We start from the raw sequence: 27,118 nt of genomic DNA, 5'->3' as shown, positions 1-27,118 counted from the left end.
TTTCATATTGCCTGGATCATCTTTATTGAATGCTGTACATACTTACAATACAAAACATTATTATTTTTTTCTATCAAATTTCTTCTCTTTGTATTTCTGCCAGCAGGATTCTAATTATACTGACCCGTATTCAATAGCACCTTAGAAACAGTGGAATTTCAAGTTAAAAAAAGAGGGAAAAAAAAACATTGATTGTCAAAAACAGGAAAACATTAAGAATGTGTATGAAATCTGCTGAAATGCACACAAAAAAGCTACTAAAAGTGAAAATTTCATTATTCTGTATCAGGTAATACACCCTTGTTAACATACCTTTTACAATCAAGTATCTAGATGATGTGTTCTACTGCCAACTACAAAACACCTAAAATCATGGCACTAATGTTTGTGCAGTCACTCTTCATAGTTAAAAGGCAGTTTACTAGAACAAGGCTTACTGGCATCTAAGAAAAATTGTTAACCAGTTGTTCACAAAAGATATGCCAAGTACAACTAGTACAAAACATCAAAGATTCCACCCTATACAGAATCTATAAATAGATTATAAAAAACAAGGAGTAATAAAAATCACATATTACCAGGAAAAAGATCCCTGTACCAAGAACCCAACGTTAACAAAGCTAACAATAAAATGTCTTCATAGTATAAACTGAATGCTAATTTTGAAACTAAAAAACACAAATTCACACCCTCTAATATTTTTCAATATAAACCTTTTAAAGCATTTCCAGTGTCAGTTTAGCTGGTTGGTTGTATCCATCGTTTGAATGGACGCGTGGCACAACCTCTTCCACTTCAATTCCAATATCTCTTCAGATTTTGCCTTGAGAAAACAAGACTCAAGATGTTCCCCTTATTAAGAATAGCTCACACGCCTCATTTCTCTCCTTATCACTTTTATCTCCAAAAGGTTAGAAGTGTGAAGATTCTTGGGGCAAGAGGGAAGCAGTGCTGCTGTAAACTGCACAGTCACTTGATTTGTTCTGAACTTCAAGCACCAGTATAGCTAGCTTCTTCTTTCAAATGGAGGATGTCCCTGATTCTTTCCATTCTGTACTAAATGAAAAGCCTTTCATTATAGTAAAAAAAAAAAAAAAAAAAATTGTATCTCACAGTTGTGTTCATAACAAGAGAGCGTTTAGCCATCACCCCTTGCACAGAATACATTACTGATCTGTTATGTTCCTATTATTTTTTCACTGCTGTTAATTATTAATTTCTCCTAATTTGAATAAATCTTAATAAAATTTCATTGTGAAATCGGAAGCAATATTCTCAAAATGCAAATGAGGAGTTACATATTATAATAATGCTTATCAAAAACAAGACTAAATGCAAGTTAATTTGCAAAAACATGCAGGAAGATACATAAATATGCATGAAAACATTGTGAATACAACACTGAAATATAATTCACAGCTTAACAAGAGATAAAAATTTAGCACAGTCTTGTTTCCAGCTCAAAAAATGAGCTCCATGATCTCTACAGTGTTCAGCCCATTGATCACAACTTCTGTAATACATAAAGAATACCAAGATTATCAACAGTCACGTACACTTCAAAATTAGGGGACACGTGTATTGATTTGAGGTTTGTTCCATTCGTGTAGAAGGTTTGCAAGGATTCTCCTGTAGTTACATCCCACCACTGTAAAATATAACCATACAGTTGAAGTGAGCAAGTATGTCTTTTCAAGGCAGAATATTCACTTTCAATTTTTTCATAAATAGAAATGCAGAATTTTGTTATCTTAAATAAGCAAATAAATGCAGTAGGACATAGAGCACGTTCATGTTCATTATGAATGCAGCTGCAGCTGAAATTGAGTGGATATTAAAGCAAACAGAAATGACTGGAATGTTTAAAGATGTTAAAGAGCTTTGTTAATAAGGATCTGAAGTTCCCAACTCTATCTCGAACTCTTTGAGCAACAGCACATATGGAGTTCAAAAACAAACTCCATCTTAGAAATATATATTCAAGAAGCTTTCAATCTGGAGAAGAAATGTGAAAAGTGCCAGACAAACACAACGATGGAGCAGTCTTAAGTAAAAAATATCAGACTTGTTTATTTTAAGTGGTTTGGGTTTTCCTAAAATTATCAGCATTTTGTGTTTTCATTAGGTATGTTAGATTTTTTTAATTATTTCAAGGCTTACCTTAAGATAGCCTCCAGATGACACAAGCATTTTACTGTCAGGAGAAAATGAGAGGTCTGTTACCCAACCACCATGTGTTGGTTCTCCTTCATCCACAGTAACTGAGGAGCAGAAGTGAAGTAATTCACCTGTTAAAATGTCCCAAATCTGACAGAAAGAAAACATTATGTGTGTAAGTCAACGTAAGGAGAGCTGAAATATATTTTTCCATATTAGAGGAAAAAAAGCCTTTTAAAATAATCATTCAATTGGAAGTGACAGAATAACCCAAAAGAAGCACTCCCCTCCTACGACTGTATTATATAGAAAGGATTTAATCACTCATGGAATTTACAGTAGAATGATCAGCAAATTCTGTGAATCACAGTTCTGCAGCATTCATAAACCTATGGAACCCAGGAAAATAAATCTATCAATATGGTTACAAATTACTGTCACTGTGTGAATGTGTCAAGGTATCTTGGCAATCTTCAACTGATATTCACTACGATGCTAATTAAATAGACATGCAGAACACAAGCTATGAGAACTCTTCCATATGAGAACTATCAACTGAATTATAAAATAACAAGGTTAAAGCAGTACCCTTATATCTCCTTTGTCATCTCCAGTGGCCAGTAATTTATTACTAGGAGAGAAAGCAGAGCACCGCACACAGGCTTCATGGCCTTTCAACTCATGAAGAACAGATGAACTTTCAAAGCTCCATATCTACATGAAAAACACAGGAGAGTGAAAACAAGCTCAAAAACAATTATAACTTCACCCCTTCTTTCTAAAAAAAAAAAAAGAAAAAAAAACACCATTCAAAAGTAGCATTCAAAAGTAAAAATCACTTCTTACATACATGCTTAAAGGCTTCTTTCCTTATGTATGGACTACACTGTGCGTACTCTGCTTTCACTTTCTGAATCACACAAGAATGCATTTGTTACAACTTGCAGAATCAGGTGCATTTTTTCCTTGGAATATGCTCTTTAAAGCAACTCATTCATTCATAAAGAACTTCACAAAATTGTCCCTAGGATTCATGAGTCAGTTTAGAACTGTATTTTAAAAAAGCTAATGGTGCAGGCCTGGAACAGTTTAGCAGTTTTGAGCCTTTTTGTTTAGAAGCAAGGCTCTAAAATATTACCAACAACATGGACAATATTTTCATGTAAAATTTCAGAAGTTTTTCTTAACTTCCATTTCCCAATTAGAACATTAGGCTATAATAAATCAATAGAGAGAACTAAACAAAACATTCTTCACAGACTTGTGCATTGAATGTGTGGTTTTTTCATACAGAGGTCATCAGGACAGCCTGAAGTTGTACCCAGATCAATTCCGAATGTATGTAAAAGCATTAGAAACGTGTTCACAGATATGGGAATTTTAACACTAGAAGCAAAAAAGGATTAGTTAAATAATCACTAGTTATCTCATAATGAAAAAAAAAAAAACAGCAAAAATATCAGGCCAAACAAGTTATCAAATTATTTTTGTACATAAAGTAACCAACCTTTGCAGTTTTGTCAGCAGAAGTAGATGAAAACCTGCTACCATCAGGTGAGATAGCACAAGAAAGAACAGCACCTCTATGGCAAGCAAAATCTTTTTCTATTATTCCAGTGGTGATATTCCAAACCTATGGAACAGAATTAGCTTGTTTTTCCAGTAAAATACTGTTTAAAAAAGTCAATAAAGGAAATAAAACTCATCTGTGTGGTACTAATATGGCAAACATTTTGCCAAAACACAATATAAATAATAATAAATAAATATTGCTAGAAATATAAAATGTTAATTTTTGTCACATACTTCCACATCAGTTCAACCAGGCAAGTGTCCATACAACATACAGAGCTCAGCAAATAGCTGTTCTTATTAAAGAAAGTAAGATGTATTTTATATTATACACAGCCTTTTATTTACCTTAACTGTTCCATCAAACGACCAGGAAAGAAGTTTTGAATTTTCCAGAAACGCAAAGTCTTTGATTGCTTCCTTATGCCCTCTTAGAAACACACACTCGTTCAACTGCCAATTCCAGACCTAATTATAAAGATGGAATATATATATATATATATATACACACACATATACATGTATATATATGAGAAACACAACTTAAAAAGAATTAATTAACTGCTTAATTTTAAACCTGTAGGAATGATAAAAAGTTTTGATGAAGGTGGCAACTCACTAGAAGTATTATAGTTCAACCTCAGAGATAGTTTACTTTAAAGCATTAACCACTGCAAAATGTGAAAGCAAACTGTTTCCCTGTAATATACACAGAATCTGATTTTTTCTAAGTGAACTTGGTGCTAAAACACTTGGCAGCCAAAAAAGTCAGTAATATCCTGGTGCATTAGCACTAGTAGCCAGTCAAGGGAAGCAATTATTACACACTGCTTTGCACTGGTGCAGCTTCACCTTAAGCACTGTGTGAAGGTTAGCATATAAAACTAACAGAAAGCATCCAAAAGAGGGCAACACAGATGATGAAGGGTCTACAGGGTAAGATACATGAGGAACAACTGAAGTCGTTTGGTTTGTTCAACCTAGAGAAAAGGAGCCTACAGTTCCTCACAAGGGGAGCAAAGGGAAAGCACTTCTCTGCTTTCTGGTGACAGTGACAGGGCCCAAGGGAACAGCGTGGAGTTGTGTCAGGGGAGGGTCAGGCTGGGGATTAGGAAAAGGTTCTTCACCAGGGGGTGGTTGGGCACTGGCAGAGGCTCCCCAGGGCAGTGGGCACAGTCCTAAACTGTTTGAGGAGCAATGGACAATGCTCTCAGACAGGAGGTTTGAATTTGGGCTGGTCTTGTGTGGAGCCCAGAGCTGGACTCAACGATTCTCATGATTCCACCCAACTCAGAATATTCTATAATTATATTAAATTTGGATAAATCACATTTTAAATTTCTATGTTTATATGTAAGTAGATATATATTATATTTATATTTTAAAGCATATTTTAAAGCATATTTTTAATGAAGTGTCATTTCAGTTGGTGTTTCCATAGCAAAATGGCAGCATTTTAATTGAACTCTTCACTGACAATTGAATAAATGTCATTTTATCTTACAGAATCTATTAAGCTTCAATATAATTTAAATGACAGTGATTTAACTGGTTTTCAAACAGGTTTTCTGCGTCAAAGAAAGAACAGTAATGAGGCATTCAGATGACAACTGTGACGGCCCACTAGGGGGAGCAGAGGATCTGGGAAAAAACGATGAGGAAGTGGCGAGCTGACTACTACTGCACTGATCACAGTGAAGATACTCAGGATAGCTTCAGATCCAGAAGTTTTGCACAGAGTTCGAGCAAAACAAACACCATAACAGACTGCAGCACAGGCTACGTGTACACTAGCAAGGAGGTAGAAGACTGAAACTGGAATAGATTTGCTGAGCAAAATAGGGCTGAGGACCAGCATCCACGTGAGTTTTAGAGGTTTGACTTCAAATCAGCTCAAGTTTGGTCATATTGAATGACTTTAAAGTATGAATTCTAGTTTAGGAATCCTGTCTGCATGCCTGCAACTGCTGTGCAGTGAAACCTGAAGTACTATACTAAAAAAAGACCAGGACACTCACTTCAAAGTGCATTCCCTGATGAGCTAAAATGCTACATACACCATAATGCTTCTCTATAGCCAATCAATCTTGCCAAACAGGAGAGCTTATTAATTTGAGACCATGTTAATGCAACCATTCAACTTCTTGCAAGTATCTTTGTTCAGCCCTTTTTGGAATAGGTAGACACAGCAGCCCACTCAGAGACAAGTCTTTCAATTCTATTCCCTTATACAATACAGACAAGTCCACACCTGGCCAGTGCTGAATTGTGTCTCAAACTTACATGTTCAGGACTGTTACCTTCTAAGAAAAGTAGTATTTTTTTTTCATCCATCTGAAAGCAGTTGGTTCTATCATGCACAGCATTAGAACTGCCTAATATTCACCAACCTGTGGGATACAAATAAAAGCTACAGTCTCTACAGCCCCTATCTGCTGCTCTAACTTGCTGTATCCTATTTGAGGTCATCCAGAGAAAAAAACAGTAACTTTTTATTTACAGTTCCTTTGCAACAAATTACTTGACATTGCAACACTTGTAAATTAGATAAGCAGGAAAACATAAATCAAAGCAGCAATAGAATTAAGGATGCCAACTTACTCTATAGCAATACAAAATCAATTCAAAATGCATGGAACAAAGATGGTTCCACACACAGGATATACAGTGGTCACCGAGTTTACGTTAGGTATAATAGGAAAGATGCTTTTAACTTATTTTTTCCAAAAAGGTACGATTTAATCTTTTAAAATATCTTCCAAACCTGTATGACTGCATCATGAGCACTTGAAATCAGAGTCCGACAATCCGTGGTAAATCGACAGTGCTGCACAGATGTCCTGTAGGCTTCCCGGGACATCAGAACTTCCCCATCCAACAACTGCAGTATCTTTACAATGAAAAATGCAAGAACAGTATTTATTTTACATACTTTAGGGAAAGGAAGTTCAAATTCTCAACACAAATTCTCTTTAAATATGAAGAGACTGTAAATACAGCATTCGCAGCCAATGGACTGAGTATTGTGTGCAGTTTTGGGCTCCCTGTGAGGAAAGGTTGGGTCACCTGGGTCTGTTCAGCCTTGAGAAAAGAAAACTCAGAGGGGATCTGACCAATGTCTATAAGTATCTAAGGTGTGAGAGGCAAGGGGACGAGACCAGACAATTCTCAGCATTGCGGGGCAATAGGACAAGGGGAAATGGCCACAAACTGAAGCATAAGAAGTTCTGCACCAATGTGCCTGCTCTTCACAGTAATGGTGGCAGCACTGGAACAGGCTGCCCAGGGAGGTTGTGGAGTCTCCTTTGGAGACATTCAACACCCGCCTGGACACCAACCTGTGCAACCTGCTTTAGGGAGCCTGCATTGCAGGAGGGTTGGACTCAATGATCTCTAGAGGTCCCTTCCAGACCCTACAGTTCTGTGATTCTGTGATGGTGACAACAAAAAAAATCAGTCCTTGGTAAACGAAGCGCAATGCTGCATTGTTAGTATTACCTTTGAATTACCGTCACTTCAGTGTCACTAAAACAAAAATTTTTAAGTACTGTACTAAAGAATATTATTGAAGAGAGTCCTTAAAATGACACTTCTTTAAAAAGAAAGTTGTTTTCCTATTATTTTCAAGATCAAGTTCAGGTTTTTTAATACCTTTATCACTCCATTCTCCTGCCCAAATGCTGCAAATTTAAGATCTTCACTTAAGCAACAGCAGCAAACAAGGGATTCCTGAGGTTCTGTCTGTATGATAATGCTGTCTGTATTTCCATTAATGAGCTGCAAGATAGGCAATAAATTAACAAAATATTTTAAAATTTAAACTGAAATAAAATACAATAAAGAGCTAAGAACGGCAAGAGAAGAGTTTGTCAGTTTCTAAACTTTTGTTTATCAAGACCAGATACTTTCACAAATCAGTTGCTTTGAAGGTTTGTGTAACTATCACTGTAGAACATGTTCTGAAGGGGACAAGTTTGCAGACAGAAACACATCTCAGTCTCAGAAGGCTTTTAAAAGTTTGCATGATCACAGAAAACAGGTCAACATGTTATTCCTGAATTTCAAAGGCCATATAGTGAGTTCTGAGCTCAAATCTACTTGCCAGTCAGATATTCGTGCCAAACGGAGTGTAAGCATGACTTAAAGCTTAACGGCATGCACAGTGCACCAATCTCAACTCAGTGTTGTCCTTACACCAATTTTGATGAGAACTTTAGAATGCAATGATTTACAAAAAATCTGTAAGTTAAAAATATCTACCAGTGTGATGCATTTGAAATGACTGTATGGCACATCAAAAGGTGACTAGGAATGCATTGCTGACCACAGATCAGCAAGGGTAAAACACCACAGTCACAAGAGAAACTACCTTTAGAGATGTGATAGCAAATATACTGCTGAATTACAGGACACTTGCTTAACTACAATTTGACTTTTCAGTCACTTTCCCTTCACGAGCAAAGGTGAAAAGTCTGTTATAGGCAAAGTTCCTGGACTTAAAATTTTACAATATATTAAGAATCATCTTCTATGGATTCAACTGTTGAAAGTCATGAACAGGCAGTTATTTCAGTGCTTTGTTTCCTACTGGGATTTACAGATAATTTCAAATAAATTAATACATTGAGAAACACAGCTTACTTGAATATGCTTCTGATTGTAAATTGCTAAAATCATGACTTCACCATTGTGAAATACAACATCCAGTTCACTTTTTAGCACAGCATCAGAAGACTTGCACACCTTGTTTGTTTCCCAAATCTGTCAAAGAATGGAGTGTTCCATTAGTTTTCAAGATAAAAAACTTGCTGACTACCTTTAAACCAAAGTCTTACAAAATCTGCAAGTAACACTGACTTTAAAACAGTGAAAATTATCCTTCTGCTATTTTTATTTACTAGGCAAAGAAAGTTGTGTAATTGCTATAGCAATTCCAACTGATGAAACAAATAATTCTTTTTCTAGGCTGCCAAGCAGACATCTAAGTGTTTGGCATCAGAACCATGAAGTCCACTTCTCTGTTTCAAAGAAGAGTGTTAAAATTCTATTACAGTAAAAGCCAAGTATAGATTTCTATATTTCAATTGCTTTCAAAATTTCAAGAATGTAAATGTTAGCTTGGAGAGAAGGAAATGTTACTTCTGTACATTGTAGGTCTATTTTCACCGTTTTTAATGAGGCATTACAACTATAAGAATCTAAATATCCTAGATATCTAACAGTGAAAGGCATATCAACACTGCTAGCTTACAAAAGGACCATCAAAACAGTTCCCAGTTTTTAATTACCTGAAATCTAAAAACTACCATTACTCTTGAACTGCCACTGGACCTAAAAATTCTTTATCTATACAGTAAATAAAGAAAATAGGCAGCTCATTCTACTGTATATAGAAATAACTTTGTATGTTTATATAATACAAAGCTAAATACTTACTATAACCATAATGCTAAATATTTTATATTGTATATGAATATATAATTTTATAAGAACAATTTTGACAAAGAATTTATATGTTTTATATGCACACAGTATCAGCTTAAAAAAAAGAGTAATCTTACCCGTATTGTCTGGTCCTCAGAAGATGTCAGAAATAAAGATCCATCTGAGGAAAATGTCACACAGTGAACCCAGCTCATGTGTCCCCTGCAATCTGCTACTTTTGATAAGGATTTAATATTCCACAACTGCAGCAGAAATATGAAAGAACTCATGAATTTAGATTGCATTTCAAGCAAAACTGAAAAGAAGTATACTTAATTACTATCTCTACTAGCATTTTCTCAATTCTCACTCTAAAACTGTCGTGTAAAAAGAACTGTGCCTGTTGATGACAATTTGATGGTCAGTAACATGGAAACAGAAGCCTCTTTGACAACAGTAAGTTTAAAAGATGTGAGAGGAATTACAAAAAAAAAAAAACCTCACTCATTAGCAAAATAAAAAACAGAAAACCCAAATACTTGTACATGCTTAGTTAGCCATGATAGTCCCAAAGTTAGTTCAGCTGTTGTATTCCTCTTTCACAAACTGCCACATCCTGCAGCAGCAGACAGGAGAAGGTATTTTGTTTGCCTGTTTTGAGCTAAGTAAAGGGAAGGTGTATAATCCAAAGACTGACAATAATCACATTATCACATAACTTCAAATAAATACAGTGGCCTAGTGGTTTTATATAAAACTGAGTTATGCTTTCTAAGAAGGATGTCTAACCTCAAAACACTATTTCCCAATTCCTATTTTACATCTTAGAGGTAAACAAAAATTATAAAGAACAAAGCACATTGAAAGGCTGTTAAAATTGCCACTTTGTTTTACCTCTCCTTACACAAAACCACGACAAATGTAACACTTTCTATTACTCTTTCCTGGTATATTGTAGCCGTGAAGAAATCACTTACCTCAACAGAACAATGAGACAAAGCAACTGCTACTAACTCATCCCCAGCACAGAAGTCACAATACTGGATTGTACTGTGATGACTTACGACTACTTGTGCTAACAGATTACATGTCGTGACATCAAAAAGCTGTGAAGGCAATTACAATATTTAGCATACAGCTAGAATGGCTTCACCACAGACACAGCTTATATACTCAACAATGTACACTTTTTAATTTAGAAGGTATTTATCTCATTTGTCATTTTTATCATCTGCATATTTTTTACTAAACACACTTAAAAACAGGCACTTTATGTCTGAAACATATCTTATATTTTATAAGTATTCACAAATTCTACCCAGATAGCAACATTCTACACATCTAGAGAATTATTAACATGAGATACTTACCAAAAGTTTATTTTTGGCTACCACCAAAATTGTATCACTACTTCTGGACCAAGAGCAACATTTTACTAAAACTTCCACATCATCTTGCTGCTCATCTGCATTCCTGAAGAATTCTTTTATCTCAATAGTTTTCAGTTCATTTGCTGAATGCGCATCCCAAAGCTTCAAGAAAAAATGAAGGAAATACATGAAACCTCTCTTGACAGCATACAACAGGAGAAAACCACTTCCCAATCTCTTTTACAGAAGAAAGTGAGGAAAACAACAAACAAGCAAGCCTAGATGGCTGTCTTAACTTCTACTTAACAATAGAATAAAGACAAAAATAACATCTGCTCTGCAACTCTGTTAAATAAAGCCCACTCACAACAAGCAATCTGGTACATTGGATACAGGTAGTTTGTACGCCTATTTCGTTGAGGCACCTACCAGAGAGCTACTGAATATTTCTGTTTCCTCTACCACAATTTTTCTTCTGAATGACAACAGATACTACAACCTCACATTCCTGATATAGCAGCTCCATAGAAAGGTATTAGTGTTTTAAGAACTGCAGCACTGAAGCAGCATAGTTCTGTTACAGCCAAAGGCAATAAAAAACGATGCTTGTGTTCTAAGCAAAAACACAACTACCTCAGTACTCGCATCACTGTTATTGCTTATGGCTATTACTGGTTCCATTTCAGATGACAGACCTTTTAACTATTCTTGAAGGCCTTCTTGCCGTTGTTTTCATTATTATTTTTGTTTAAACAAATTTCAAAACACCCCTCCATGTCAGTTCTCTTAACTATATACTTTTTTTTTTTTTTTTTTTAAATGGTGAAAAGGACTCAAAATGAGACTCAGTAGAATTTATTTAAAACTGCAGCCACTCAATTTTCCTTCTGGAACCGGACTGAACTTTTCCAAGTCTTGCATTAAAAGTGGGAACAATACTCAACTGTTTCAGGGTTTAATTCATAAAAGCCAACCACGCAAATACAAAATTATCTCACTCGTATTTTGTATTTCATACTCCCCCAAAATCATTAAAACAGGCAGTTGATTTAAAAAATAAGATGTGTACCTTCACTGTTCCATCTGTTGAGCAGCTAGCAATATAGTCATCATTTGGTGAAAATCTACAGTGACTGACAGCATTTACATGACCAAACATCGTATTCCTACAATACTTATCCTTCAAATTCCAAAGCTGCATGAGAAACAAATATATAAATACCATTAAATTCATGAATTATTCACAGATTGTTCACATTCTCCACAAAACCACGGCGGCAACCAAATTCTCACAAATGTTTCTTAGTTTTACCCACATGCTCACAGACTTGAAGCTATGCCTGAGGTTCCCCCACAGTTTACTTCCATATGCCAGCTTGCATGAAAATGATTCTCGTAACTATTATACAACACTTTCTGTACAATGAATACAAGAACCACAAATAGCACAAAGTTACCAAAGGTTTCTTCAGATTGAGGATTAAACTTCATCTAGCTTCTTTCCTTCCTTTCAACCTCTACTTTCTAAGCTTACAGGGCATACTGCCTTTCTGTTACCAGATTTTTCACTTGACTGCTCAGGGAGAACTCAAAGCAGGAACAGTTAGCTGTACGTTGTTCTCTAAAATAAAATCTGATTTTTATTTTACTGTTCTATTCTATTATTGGATATACTGTGAATTTGCTGTGAAATTACACCCTTACCCACAGCCAGATCTTCCTTTATTCTTCTATTTCCCCCCTTTCCTCAGATATTTCAGTTACATGGCTTCAGCTCTCAGTATACATACTGCCTCATAATCTGAATACAACCAGATAGCTAATCTGACAAATCTTTTGTTTTTATTACTGTTATTTTGTTGGCTTCCACTTTCATTTCTTTATTATGCCCAATAAATTTAATAAGAAAATACATCTGCTCCACTTCCATTACATTAATTATTCATTCATTTTATCATTTGGCATCCAGTTTTGTATTGTTTGTGGCTGCTGTTTGTTTTGTGTGTTTGCTTATTTTCCTGCTTTACATGGTTTGAATCATATTTCTACAACAATAATTACTCTGTTTTGATTATTCCCATACTGCTTATCACAATCTTTTCAACTTACTTTGATGAAAGTGTCATCTGAGCAGGTGGCTAAAAGATACTGACCCCTCCTGTTATTGAACTGGCAGCAATTGACCTGCTCTGTGTGTTCTTCATATACGTACAAACACTTGCCTGTTCTTGAATTCCAGATCTAGATGGAATTGAAGGATAAAAACCAGTTTTAAATAAATTCAATGTACTTAATAAAAAAAATGAAATCTGTAAACCATTTAGGAATACAAATAAAACCCTAAAAATGCTCTTAATAACACACCAAAATGCTTGGAAGAGAAAGGGAAAACACGTATATTTGTATCTATTAACACACAACTTTGATTTCAGATTGCTTCTACTAGAGTAGAGCAGAGATGCAGATACATATATTTTTCAAAACAAGAACTGGAACATGGTATTTACAGTCAAAGGTTCTTATAACAAGCCGTCTGCAACCAAATAAAACCAACTTACTCTCATCAAAATTCAGTTTCAGGCTACTATTAAGTATACAAAATTTCACAGCTAGTTTTGAACAATTTAAATATCAAGTGAATGAGGGGGATCATAGTTTAGATTAAAATCTGAGAAAGATTAGAATATTGTCAGATTTTGTTGCAGTTCTGAAGAATTAAAAATAACAAATTTCTCTCAGAAAACGCTATATAAGAAAAACATTTGTGCATATACTAATTTTATGTTACAAACAGGAGTGGACTCACCCATTGTGTTCTACATAAAAAGAATCATCTGATAATACAAATAAAATAAGTCGTAATTGTGTATGCATGATGGTAACATAAGATGCTAAACAAGTATGAGATATTTTGCTTTTAAAGTAGTGAATTATCCACATAAGGCTTAAGAAAGTTAATAAAAACCCTCAGTCTTAAGAATCTGCTCTCCCTGAGTTGGTTAAAACTGAAATCTGAATTACGATGTAGCAAAACAAACACACAAAAAGTCTACTCTCCGTTTCCATACCTTCACTTTTTTATCAGCTGAACAAGTAGCTACATACTTATCATCTGCAGAAAAAGTGCAGCAAAGTATTTCATCATCATGAGCACTTATCTCCAGCAATCTCTCTCCACTTTCTGCTTTAAACACCTGAAGAAATACAATGAGGAATGAAATCTTCTAGCTGGCAGACAATTTTGAAACATCCTACACAAATAAAGGATTGCTTTCTCTCAAAGAGCTCCCTTAGCTAAGCTCTTCATAAAACTGTTTGCACTTTGAAAGCATTTATAATTTCAAGGAAAGTAATATGGGAACATTTAATTTGAACTTCAAATCTATAAAGGTGATAGAAATTATTATGGAAAGAAATACTGAACACTAATATAAAAAATCTGTACGCATTGCATGCTTCATTAATGACTTTGTATAACCTTTAACCAAAGCTAGGCTTTCTACCACATATGACTTCTGTGCTCCTTAAGGCTAAATACATGCACTTTCTTATTCTACTTTGTGAATAACTTCACCACACAATAACTTCTTAACAATAACTGCACTGTTATTACAAGTATAAGTTCCAGGTTGATAGATATGATATTCTTCTGTTGAAAGGAAGAATTTTAGCAGCAATTGATGATTAAATTAAGGTGCTAGGAGTCTCTTCTGAGCTGGTTACAGGAAAGAAGCACTGCACATTAATCAGTTTCCTAAAATTCTGGGATTTATCTCAATAATGGTAAACGCACCCTTTCCATCGCAAGAGTAAACGATCTTCAGCTGTTCTAACAAATCACAATTTTCTCTTTGCAGCAACATTCAAGAAGTTGTAAAATCCCTACTTTTCCTATCTTTTTTCATCAAATGGGAATGACAGCGACAATGAAATAGTTGGTATTTGTTCAAATAAAAGCAACAAAGCAAAAGGAAATCTACATCTACAGTCATTTCTGCAGAATATCTGCTCTGAATCTAGCAATCATTTTTTCTGATTCCACTAAAACAGGAGAGCTAGTCTTAAAATCTGGAAACAGTTTTATTTTGATGTCACTGTTAGGAAAAACATGACAAGTTCAAAGTTAAACAATGAAAAATGATTGTTAATTTTCCTATTATTTCTAGTTTAGGTTCTGGGGGGAAAAAAAAAAAAATCTCTTTTTTTAATAGAAAGTCAAGAGAAAAATAAGAAATCAGCAGTCCCAGTAACGAAGCCATGAAGTACAGAAGCCCAGCACAATAACTTCAACACAGCATAAACCAGAATATCCACCAAGCATCTCCTTAAGTGGGTGGATGCCATGACCGTAACAATGTAGAAGCCAGCAAAAAAAAGAAAGTAACGAAGACCACCACATTAAATAGCCAAATGAACAGCAACTGAGGACCATTAATACTTTTACTTTAGTATTGAACTTAGCAGGCATCCAAAACAATACCAAAGGCTTGCAGAATAGTTGTTCTTTACCCTTACCTTTGGCTGTCTGGAATATGGATACTTTACCAGGTTAGTGGCTGGCTGATTGCTAGTTTTCTTGAGAGCTGTCTGGCTTCCCTCCAGGCAGACTGCTGGCAAATTTTTATTAGTCACTTTTCCTCTCTGTCTCCCCATACTCACTTCGTACCTTTTTCCAGTCTACCACTTCCAGGGCTCATTTTTCTGCCCAGATTTCTTTACTTTGCATGAGAAAATTTAGCAACTTAGCACCAAACATCCATTAGAACCCCATGGAAAATGTAAACCACTAACTAACACGTCTCACTGTTTATCAGTACTGTAGATGGGAACTACAATTTCTGCAAAAGAATGTGAAACATGCTGGGATGCACTACTTAAGCCTTAAGCTTTTTGTATCATTAAAAGGTATCTCATATTCATTTACATGGTACCATAGTATAGTTATTGAACTACAAAACAGTACTTACTAACCTAAATGTGTTTATGTAACACCCTTTCAATCTCTTGTCTCCGTTATATTCTAGATCTCTAATATCTTCATAGCAAAAGGAAAGCAATAGCACCACCAACAAACATTATCAAAATAGTACACAGCATTACACTTCACTCATGCACAGGTAGGTGTTTTTACCTGAAGTGTTTTATCAGCTCCACATGATGCTATTCTTTGTCTATCCCTAGAAAAGCAGGCATGGTAAACTGCATCTCTATGCGGACGAACAACCAGACGGGAAAGGTTTTTCAAGGATTTTTTATTTCTGTAGGAGAAGATAGTTCAGTTTGAGAGGAGTCTGATTTCTACTATTTCCTAGCATTTTTTATCATTCAAAATTCTCTTTAAAAAATAATAGTTGTTCACATACCTTGTGCAGCAGGCTTTCAGCCTTCACACAAAATAAGGGAAATCAGTTCCTACATTCACTTAGAATTTATGTTGCCCTCCAACAGCTAAGAGCTTAGAGACCAAGAATGCTACTATGTCATAATAAACCAACATGCTACCTCATGTGCACAGCCATGGTACAGCAAAACAGTCTTCTTAATAATGTCTTAATGAGCTGCTTTCTGCTACGTCCCAATAGACTTCTTTCTGAAGCTGTGATCTCCTATGTGCTCTCTTTCAAGTTTGCATCACACACGTAATATTTGCCCTACAATTCTCACCTTTCTAAAAAAGTATATAGAGAAGTTTCAAATTACCTTATTTTCACATTTGGGTAGGTACTTAAAATGAATGTTCATTAAGTAGAGAAGTAATTTCTTCATTTCTATGAAATTGATACTAATTTGTAGCTTTACATGTCCAGTTTTTCTTTCATTAGTTCCTGAAAATTATTTCACTTTCTTTTCCCATAAAAAACAGCACTTCTTATGTTACCCTTGACTGTGTTCAATTGTATATGCGACAATGTTATTGAATCAAGGGATAAACACATCAGCAGTTGGATTACTGCCACTTACATCCACTCCAAGTAAAATGTCCCCGTTTCTCTTTGAGCCCGCAGCTTGGCTTGCTGATACACCTCTGATGCCTCAGGTTGGCAAAGACCCAGCTGGGTAATGTCAGGAAAAGGCTGTCGTCCAAGAAGGTGCCCATTTAAAGACAGAAATTCCTGAAAATTCTCACGTATGATGCTATCCTATGTACAGAGCAGATAACATTTGGTAATTACTGAAGTGGATATGTCTTCTAAGTGCCCTTTGTTTTTTTATTTTCTATACAGGCAGTATTCTTACAGAAGCATTTAGTTCTCCCTAGTTCTATTAGCAAGTACAAATCATAGACTGAAATAATCTGCTATTTTATTCAGAAAAAGTGTATTATCCTTACTTTTCAAATACGGATACTGGAAGCAATGATTTACTCAATGAGCAGCCAGTGTTAAATATCAGTAAGACTATTCCAAGAGGCCAACAAGATTCTAAACTTCCCAAAAAAGGGAGTATCATCTGCACTCACCATTAATTATCACAGAACCACAGATTCTCACCACTAAGTTCCATAATTAATTACTGTCACCTATACTGAAGTTAACTAAAACCACAGTTTTTTAATTCTTCATTTTTGCCTTCACTCCAAGGTGAGGTTAAACTTAGGACTGCCCCAGCATTTCATTTTTACACTTCCTATGTATCCCAAATACATACATAAATAAAACGCACTAAAAGATGGAAAAACATATTTGGAACAGACTGATCATTTACCTTTTACATACCTTTTGATCCAGGACTGAACTATACTCTACATATTCATGAATTAGATGAGCAGGCCCTACCAGTTCTGTTTTAGCTTTAATCCAATCTAGAGAAAACATAAGATCACGGAGTTCCTACAGGAAATACAAATCATAGTTCAGAGCATGAATTCCACAACTGAATCTACTTAAGGGAAAAATAAAAAAGCACAAATATATCTTAATACAATTCACTCCAATTCATTCATTAATCTACTGGAGTACTCTAAGCAAATCAATTTAATTTTATCATACAACATAGTAAGCCTGGATTTCCAAAAAAGCTTAAGAAGACTTTTTACCACATCTTCTTCAAAGGAAAAAGAAAAACAAAAGACGTTATATGAAATCTTCTTACAAACTGATTGAAAAGACAAGAGACATAGAAGTTGTTTTCATAACAGTGATTATCAGTGGAGCCCCGAAAGGACTTTATGTTCAGTATTTGCCTATCTGCCCAGAGGCCTAGGAAAAGACAACTCTAAAAGGAAAAAATGGCCTGGAGGGGAAGGGCAGTGGGTGAAGAAGAGAAACAGATGAACTCAGTCAGAACTCACCTTCTGCATGTTAGCACCAGCCATGTGATATGCTAGAAAATTATACCAGTACATGCAGTCCTCTTGAGATAGCACAGGCACATGAAGCTTGTAATATCTCTTGTACTGATTTACTATGTTTTTATGTAGTTCCTGCAATGAGAACCCAAACACACCTTCAGTTAATACTATAAAAAGGTGTGGACTGATTTTAATATTAAACATTTATTATTATTACTCCTCCATGTACGATGTCAACAAATTAAATAAGAAAAACTTATCTTAAGAAACTGTAATTTAAATTATGTTGAAGACATTCTACAGAAACTCCCTGTATAGTAAAGACAGAAAAGCAAGTTGCTAATCTTCCTTCTTAGACTGAGAAAAGGTCACTCTTTACATTAAACATGCATATCCAGTAACAAAAATGACCCTTTACATACATAGATACAAAGCAAACAATTGGCCTCTTCTTCCTATCTACCTTTTTTTGCCTTCTCCTCCAAAAACAGATCTAGATAACCCTTAAAGGTCCCTTACAACCCAAGACATTCCATGATTCTATTAGTTTCTTAGCTCCATATGGAATTATCATTAAATCACTTCTCATTTTCAAGTCTAAAATGTTCTTAGCCAGCATTAAGTTTAATTGCATTGTAGCCTATTACATGATTACTCTGGATACTTTTTAAAAAAGGAATGTTTTCTGAAGAAAGTCCAGCTTTGTCGAATGTTAGAAGTAAGCAAATAAGCCAGAACTCTACCTGAAGCTGGTTGCGATTCTTCTCTGTAAGAAAGTCAAGTTGAAGATCATGCAAATAATAATGAAATGAATTCCCATTACGATCACAGAACAATAATGATTTGTTAACAAATTCCTGCAGTATATCTTCAACTTCTTCAGTTTCCATATCCCAAAGAACACAGAGCACCTAAAAAGGCAGAAAAGATCATCAGAACTAAGGAACAAACAAAAATGTAGGAATGCCATAAAAGACTAACAATTAACTGAAAAAAAACAAACATGGTAGAAACATTAAAATTTGCAAAAGAAATCTATGCTCTGTGAGTAACTCAGGAAGTTCAATATTAAACTATGCAAATATATAGACAGACAGATAATAGATATGTATGAGATAGATAATACAAGCTACCCCTTCGTTTGTCTATTTGTACTGACTCATGGTGATCATATATTTTTCAGAAAAGAAATTCCCCAACAGTTTTTAAGCCTTCAGATAGTTCAGTTACAACCTAATGTAAGAGCTACACATGGAGCATACATTAAACTAACATTATGAGCATATTAATTCAGTTGCAGTTTTTTAGCTCTGTTACAGGTGATAAGAGGTATGATATAATAAGAGACCCAAACCACCAATTATTATTAAGTTGCATATAGCATTAGTTATATACCATAATTTCAAATTTTACTACTTCTTTAAAGTTATTGTTTATATATCACTAAAAATCATAGAATATCCAGAGTTGGAGGGAACCTACAAGAACCACCCAGTCTAATTCATAAAAAAATAGTAATAATAATAAATAAAATAAGCTATGAGGTTTCTGAGTTGCTGTTATTACCTTAGTAGGTACTTTAACATCTTTTGGGAGGATGGAGAGGTCTTTATAGTAATCTTTTAAATCATTACTCAGTTGCTCTACACTTATGGACATTGCTTCATCAAGGGCTTCATAGTCATAAGATGAAGATTTTCTTATTCTTTTAAATTGCTTATTCTGTAACTGTTTCAGATAGTATTCCCAGCGACTAGGGAAATCTCGTAGTAATGCACCTATCAAGGATATCACAAGAGGAGAACCTGAAGGAAGAAAGTAAATTAACCTTAGAGAGTCTGAAGGAACACAATTCAATAGTTTAGTCTAGTAGCTAAATGAATAAATCAGGAAATTTTCTTAATCAAATTCTTGAGGTGTCCCCATTGTCCTATCACTATCAGACTGTGTAAAAAGTCAGTCTCCTCCCAGTCTATAAGCTCCCTTCAAGTACCAGAAGGCCACAATGAGATCACCCCAGCGCCTTCTCTTCTCCAGGCTGAACAAGCCCAGCTCTCTTAACCTCTCTTCCTGGAGAGGTTCTCCAACCCTCTGATCATCAAGTGTTCCCTCCTCTTTCTGCAAGACAAAATCCAGAAGAAAAAAATATACTGAGTGGTTTTAAAAGTGTCGAGTGCCATACCTTTGCATTCCCTTACAATGCAGTTAGCTTGTTCTGGCAGTTCTGATATTTTCATATTCACAAACAGGGCTAAAACTTCCAGTCCTTTCTCATGTGTTAGTCCACTTTCCACATGAATCTCATATTTATTGCCTATATATGGGGGGAAAAATAAAAAGAATTTTCAAAATGCTATGGAAGTTGAGAGAATTTTTGGAGAAAAATCTGGAGCAGAGGATCCGGCTCAGAGACTACTTCATACGTAGAGATAATCAGTTGAAACACAGCAGCATCAGGCAGGCTAATTTACTGAAGAGTGCAGTGATTCTCAATATAGACATATACACAGGACAACATATAACATGTATTTCATGGAAAAGCATAGTTTTACAGAGCAGAATGCTAAAACTTCATCATTTGTGCACAACTTGACAGACACGGATTCTATCAATTCTTTTGTAAGTTCACAAAAACACTTTGCATACACGTACATCCATGATTTGTAATGCAGAAGAGAAGATCATTCCTTACCAGACACAGCATCTGTCACACTCCTGTCCCTGCTGGTGATAAGAACCTGACATTGATTATCAAATGCTTTTAACACCCAGGAATCCCAAATATCATCCAGGACCAAAAGAGACCTAGTACAAGAAAAGATATTTCATATTTCAGATATCGTATTAGTAATAAGATATACTATTTCACCTTCATAACGAAAGAACATTTTCAGAATTAACTAAGTAGTACAATTTCAATTTTCTTCCACTAATCCAAGAAACATTTTAAGAGGACATTAAACCCTGTGTCAGAAAGCTGAATGCAAGTTTCTCCAAGAACAAATTAGTGAAGTTTGGTTCATACTTGAACTGTTATTAACCTAATGCAACACGTTCAATTTGTTCTTACAGCATTCTGACATCTTCAACTGGGCGGGATGCAGCACAGGCCGTAGCTTCTTCCAAGCTTCTGTAAGTAATCTGGTGAGTTAGTGAGAGAAAACAGTATGCTCCCCTTCAATCATTCTGTATCTCTCTTTTCTCCACTGGAGGCACCTACTTGAATTTCTCACCTTTATCGGTCAATTTCCCACAGGCCTGGCAATATTTTTTAAATCTTTTCTATGCAAGGAAGACTTCTTTCTCTTACAAAAATGCCAGTACTCCATCAGCTGTAAAGATCATATCACTGGAGTATTATGCCTGAGATATCTCACTTGTGTTTAGCTTAGCATAGATTTTCCCAGGGAGTAATGAAATCCCCAAAAATAACAAAAGCTACTGTTCAAACATGAAAAAAAGCTGTGCAGTGGCCAAGACTTTGCTTGATCAAACAATTCAACTTTCCTGAAGTTTGAAAGCAACTTGCCTTTTTGGCCATAATTGATCATATCTTGAAAACTTGCTTTCACTTTGGTAACTCCAAAGCAACCACTTTAAAAACACACTAACTGCTCTCTAGTGACGCACAGCCTTCCACTGCTGTATGATCCTCATACACTCATTAAACATTTTAAGTACACAGTAAGAACACTAGAAGTTAGAGTAGTGCTTATTCCCAGCTATTCGTTCTCAACTTTCAGTTTTCAGTGACTAATAACTTTTCATGTGAAGGTGACTCCTGCACAGCTGGTTATCATATATATACATATATATGTGTGTGTGTGTGTGTATAATATATATATTTATAGCAAAAGCTTTAATAATCTGACAAATAAATCCAGAACAAGCCTACAATGCATCCCTTATGCTACTCCATTAAAAACATCTACTTAAAGAAAAAGTTTTACTGCATATATTACATACCTGATTTAACCATCCATTTACCATTCAGCTTTTTTACATTTCTCTGAATCTATTTTCTCTTTTCCCATAAGCAAGCAATTTAGAAAATATTAACAGTAGTCCCTATGCAAACATCAAAATTCTTGAAGTACTGCTAGCTTTAACTCGACTATCACTTCTACATTATCTACATTAAAAGATAAAAAGGGAAAGCAAAAAGTGAAAGTTAGGATGTTCACTTCTGATCTTTTCTTTAATTAGGAAACAGAAATATGTAGTAACAGACATTCTAGATTATTAGACTGCAGAGCAAAAGAATAGCATAGCATTTTACCAACATCACCTTGGGTATTTGCGCAGCATCAGCAAACGAAGGCGGTCTTTGGCCTCCTCGATGTTAAGTGGTGGTCTCTGTGAAAGAGTAGAGTCATGCTCTAATCTACTACAAAGATTCTGCAGTTTTATGAGGAGCCCAGCTTTGTCCTGTTTTCCCACAGAGATCCAGTGAACTCCTCCTGGAAAATAACCTGACAGGAACAACAATGTTAATCACGCTTTACGTTTAAAATTAGAAGTATTCATAGCATTTATTAGAATAGCAATTAATAATACAATTTAAATTCAAATATAAACTGTAAAGTCTATTGCAAACCAACCTTAAAACTCTGTACCGCAGGAGGATGATTCTACAAGATTACTGCCTTATATTTTAAAAGGAACAGCCTCTGTAAGGCAAGTTCCCAAAGCTCACATTGTCACTGATGCTGCCCCTCCTTTCTACTTGTTTTCCTCGACAAGCCCTTTCCTTCTTCTCTGTCTCAGCATTCACTTTTTCACTTTGCAGGAGTTCAGGGCTTGGGATACAAAATTACCACAAAACATTTAGCAAGAAGGCTTCTAGAAGAGCCAGCTGCAGCAGAGGATGCCATATTCTCTAAATCTCAGACATATTTTCTAATATCTCACCTCACTTTCTGCTCCAAATGTCCTATACAGAAAAACAACAGTAAATGATTTCATTTATGATCTATTATCTACTACTAATAATAGTAGTATAACCACACCACAAATGCCTGACATTACTAAAACCTACACTATAGTCTGAGCAAGATTTTTTAAACCCATATAGCACAGGTAAAAGTCTGAAGAACTGACAAGCAACACACAAAAAAGAATGAAGACTAAAAACAATTATTATATACTTTGTACTGCTAAAAATAACAAATTCAATTTACCTAAGGATGCATCTACTCTCATAAATCAAAGCAGGTTTCAAGGTAAAAAGCTGTTAAGAATCTTTTTCCATAAATTAATAAAATATGCAATGGTCCCAGAGCACTAAACGGTTCCGAAAACTGTAACTTGCAAGCAATAAAAGCACCTAAGGAATTTGTCATGCTAAATACAAAATCAATTTCAAGATGACATAAGATCCATATACACTCAATGCATAGATATTTCTCGTAATTTTTAGAATATTGATGTTTAGAAAAGTACCTTCCAAGAGCTGGTGATCCCTTAAAGCTTCTGCTGTTAAAACGGTCTTTCCACAACCTGCCATTCCATAAACTGTCACCCAACCTGGATCACTTCCTAAGCTGCACAGTTTCTGTTTAATAGCATCTACCAGCTTTGGCCGAGTGACAAACACAACTGGTCTCTGTGGTACACCTCCTTCGCAGAGAGTTGTCTTAACTGAAGTTAAAAACAACAAACACGAAAAGAAAAAGTGATTTCTAAACATTATGCCTCTTCAAAACAAAACAAACAATTCACCCCCAAGAATCCTTCCCCCAGCTCATTTCCCATACAGATGCTCTAAGAACTCCTGGACTAACCATGCCAAAATTAACAGGTAACAGCTTCCCATCTACAGCAGCACCCCAGTTGGTAACTACATTTTCTGCAAGCTGGACCTAGTTACATCAATCCCAAGAACTATTGCTATTCCCAACCATTGAGCCACTTTCTCAACCAGAGGTTACTGCTTCAAGAATACAGCAGAAAAGGAAGCATGCAAATTAAAGCTTCTTCTCTGTGGTTAACAGCACAGCATTGCTGTGCAAGCCAGGCTTCTCTTTATTTAAGCTAAGACAAGTGAACTTGCAATAGGGTACCTGAAGCATAGCAAGAAAGTAAATGTGCACCTGCTCTCTCCATTGCAGGTCACACAGTAGACAGCTGGCTGTTGTGCTATTTTTTTGGAAATCTCACTCAGGTATTCTAAATACCACGTCTCTATGAGGTTGCACCTTGAGTATTGCATTCAGTTTTGGGCTCCTCAGTACATGAAAGATATGGAGGGCTTGCAGAGTGTCCAGAGAAGGGCAGTGACGCTGTGAAGGGTCTGGAGCACAAGTCTTACGGGGAATGGCTGAGAGAACTGGGATTGTTTGGTCTGGAGAAGAGGAGGCTTAGGGGAGATCTTATTGTTCTCTACAAGGACCTGAAAGGACACTGTAGTGTGGTGATGGTCAGCCTCTTCTCTTTCGGGTAACAGTGATAGGACAAGAGAAAATGGCCTCGAGCCACGCCACAGGAGGTTCATGTTGGATATTAGGAAAAAATTTCTCTTCTGAAGGAGTGGTGCTGCAGTGACTCAGGCTGCCCAAGGAGGTGGTAGAGCTGCCATCCCTGGAGGTGTTCAAGAACCATGTGGAAGTGACACTGAGGGACATGATCACAGGGCAGGCAGGGAAACAGGTGACAGCTGGACCAGATGATCTTTTCCAACCTTAAATATTCTATGATTCTTATATTAGACAGTGCCAAAAAATATACCGTAAGATTCAGCTGTCATTTAGTCAAATGCAGTAGGACAGTTCATCCCACTAAACTACTAATTTATTTCATATAAATCAAAGAAGACAACTTCTGTAAAGTTCAAGATCTTACTGAAAGTAAGCAAAAGATCTGGTGTGGTGAAATAAGCACTCAAATTAGCTAGATTAATATTTGGCATGCAGTGCTGAGAGTTATAGACTACTCTAAATGAGAAATGTCTGAATTTTGAAGGCTGAAACCTCTTATGTAAAATTTACTTTCTTTATTATATACTAGGGCTACTCCAAAAGTAACACCTCCTATTTTATTATGTTGGCTTACAACAGCAGAGGCAGATGGTGGTATGGCAATAGAGGTTGAACCTTCCCAACACTATTCCATTACATTTTGTTGCTGTGCACCAGATGGCAGCAGAGGGGCAGTCTGACAAAATGGTGCCTGACTTAGAAGTGTGTATCAAACAATGGTGTGGAATTGAACACCTCCACACTGGAAAAATTGCACCCACTGACATTCACTGACACTTGTTGAACGCTGACTGAGACCAAACAGTGGATGTGAGTGCGGTGAAGCAGTGAGTGGTGTGTTTCAGTAGTGGTGACAGTGTGTCACCTCCTCTGGTGCAGTTCGTTATGAATACAGCATTCCAGGCTCTCATCCATCACTGCTGAAAATGCATAGCCAACAGTGGTGACTGTGCTGTAAGACAGTGTTCTGTAGATGAGTGCGTGATCAATCAGATAGTATTACAGAGCTCTGCGAATCTGTTGGATATTCCATGGAAATAAAGAGAAGGCACTATTTTTGGAGCAACCTACATGAACTTCACAGAATCACAGAATTGTAGGGGTTGGAAGGGACCTCCAGAGATCATCAAGTCCAACCCCCCTGCCAAAGCAGGTTCTCTACACCAGGTGTAGGGACTTAAAAAGAATGACTTGTAAATGAAAGAAAGACTTAAGAGTCTAAATTGTAACTTTTTTTTGTAAATGAAAGAAAGACTCTTAAAATGTTACAATTTAGAGAAAAACAGGAGTTTCAGATTTCCAGTCTTTTAAAATACACATTACCAAGTAATGAACGTTTTCAAGATGACCTATGAAAGCCATAACCATCCTCTCCTATCATATGAAATACAGAACTACCGACTATTGTGCTACCAAAACAAGTAAACAAGCTCATTGTTTACTTCCTTTTTGTTTTACTTCCTTTTAGGTACTACAGATAGTCACTTAGCAGTGAATAAAAACACAGCTTCTCATTCCCTTCAGAAACTGAGATTGCCGCAGTTGCACTAACCATATGAAGTCATCTCATCCATAGCATGCTTTCCATTCCCAGAGGAGAAGACAGGGATGCCATCCTGAAGAAGTGCAGCAAGATCTCTGTACCCTTCATGAAGCAGTGCATTATAAAAAGATCTATATGCATTATTGTCTTTCTTAAGAAGAGTATCTATTAGCATAGCTGCTCGCTCCTTCTGTGTATTCTAGAACAAACATTAAAATAGGTGTTACACAAAGCTAACAGAAACTACCTAATCTATTGCTCTGCAAGTTATTTAACACGTTTATTGCTACGGATATAGATTTTAGTTTGAGCAAGACCTCAGCTCAACCTTATGAGCTGCAATAATAACCACATCCTAAGCGCTTGGTTAAGCATTTGTAATGTAGTAATGATTGACAGCAATAATTTTTAGGAAGGACCATAAAACACACGAGCAGCCTGGAAAAATTAAAAAAAAACAAAAAACAAAAACAAACAAAAAAAACCCACAGATGACTCTACCTGTTGTTTCACTTTCTCCTCCTCCTGCAATGTCAGGACTTGGTCAGAAACCATACAATCCATAATGTACGAGGTTTTGATGTCTCTCTCCAGTGCCCGACGATGCCTAATTAAACACGCTCTACTCTTCGCATCCATATTTCTTTAAGGTGAGGGGACAAAAAAGTCAGGCTGGAACCATAACATAACTTACATGTACAAAGAAAGCTGCTTTAAAGTATCTTATACTTTCTACTTTAGAGTCAGCTGAGCAGCTGTAAATAGAGCGAATCTTCAGGCAAGTTGATGCTATAAATCGTAGGTATCTAAAAGAATTCATTGTGTTTCACTTCTGTCCTGCTGAAACGACGTTCTCCCTCCATCTCATAAAAGCAAACAACAGCATCAAAACGGCCTGAAGTTGGTGAAAGCCACTCTTTCCCCAAGGCTTTCCAGTTACAACGCTCCCCTCTCGCCGCGGGGGAAAGGAAACAGAAAGCGCAGCGCCCGCAGCCGCAGCTGCAGCCGCAGCCGCCGCCCCGCGCCCAGAGTTCGGCCCGCAGCCCTTCCCGCCCCGCGCGCCCCCTCAACGCCGTTACCGGCCGAGGAGGAGCCGTGCCTCCGGCTCTCAGCTCTCTCCCAGCTCCAAGCAGAAGCGGCAACCACACACCGCACAGCCGGCACTCCTCCCGCCGGCACTTCCTCCTTCCGGGCCCGGGGGTGGGGAAAATCAACCCGACCCTGAGCCGCCCACGCCTGCGCAGTGCCTGGGCTGCCGGCACGCGCCTGACGTGGCGGGCTGAGG

General features: G+C 36.4%; 1 protein-coding gene across 5 annotated transcripts; it reads right to left on the bottom strand.

Moving 5' to 3' along the window:
• APAF1 (apoptotic peptidase activating factor 1) lies at positions 1 to 27,002 on the bottom strand. 5 transcript variants are annotated; one of them, XM_042815803.1, is made up of 27 exons: positions 26,984 to 27,002; positions 26,335 to 26,476; positions 25,843 to 26,032; positions 23,257 to 23,454; positions 22,103 to 22,286; positions 20,507 to 20,619; positions 19,997 to 20,128; positions 19,381 to 19,619; positions 18,558 to 18,725; positions 17,815 to 17,946; positions 17,240 to 17,353; positions 16,485 to 16,663; positions 15,655 to 15,781; positions 13,592 to 13,717; positions 12,633 to 12,764; positions 11,593 to 11,718; positions 10,524 to 10,685; positions 10,131 to 10,259; positions 9,291 to 9,416; positions 8,371 to 8,490; positions 7,381 to 7,506; positions 6,494 to 6,619; positions 4,078 to 4,197; positions 3,665 to 3,790; positions 2,746 to 2,871; positions 2,161 to 2,307; positions 1 to 1,648 (listed from the first exon to the last, which is right to left on the bottom strand). In XM_042815803.1, the coding sequence occupies exons 2-27, from the start codon at positions 26,470 to 26,472 to the stop codon at positions 1,505 to 1,507; spliced, it is 3,750 nt and encodes a 1,249-aa protein (XP_042671737.1). In that variant the 5' UTR covers positions 26,473 to 26,476; positions 26,984 to 27,002; the 3' UTR covers positions 1 to 1,504. The 5 variants fall into 5 exon arrangements, with proteins under 5 accessions (XP_042671737.1, XP_042671735.1, XP_042671736.1 ...); XM_042815801.1 differs by having other exon boundaries at positions 26,913 to 27,001; XM_042815802.1 differs by having other exon boundaries at positions 26,917 to 26,990.
• Between the last annotated feature and the right edge of the window lie 116 nt (positions 27,003 to 27,118).

This window comes from Centrocercus urophasianus, unplaced genomic scaffold (assembly GCF_019232065.1).
Source record: "Centrocercus urophasianus isolate 14NV4802_14NV808 unplaced genomic scaffold, USGS_Curo_1.0 seq_15, whole genome shotgun sequence".
NCBI classification, from domain to species: Eukaryota; Metazoa; Chordata; class Aves; order Galliformes; family Phasianidae; genus Centrocercus; species Centrocercus urophasianus.
This window is presented reverse-complemented; position numbering and strand designations above follow the sequence as displayed.

Bases quoted from the DNA above. Each gene is read 5' to 3' on its own strand.
- APAF1 (XM_042815803.1), bottom strand. From the start codon at position 26,472: ATGGATGCGAAGAGTAGAGCGTGTTTAATTAGGCATCGTCGGGCACTG. The intron at 16,664-17,239 runs GTATGTAAAAGG...CTCTGTACATAG, and splicing joins GTTCAGTCCTGGATCAAAAG to GATAGCATCATACGTGAGAA. The intron at 15,782-16,484 runs GTAAGTGGCAGT...CTTCTCCTACAG, and splicing joins ACATTTTACTTGGAGTGGAT to AAATAAAAAATCCTTGAAAA.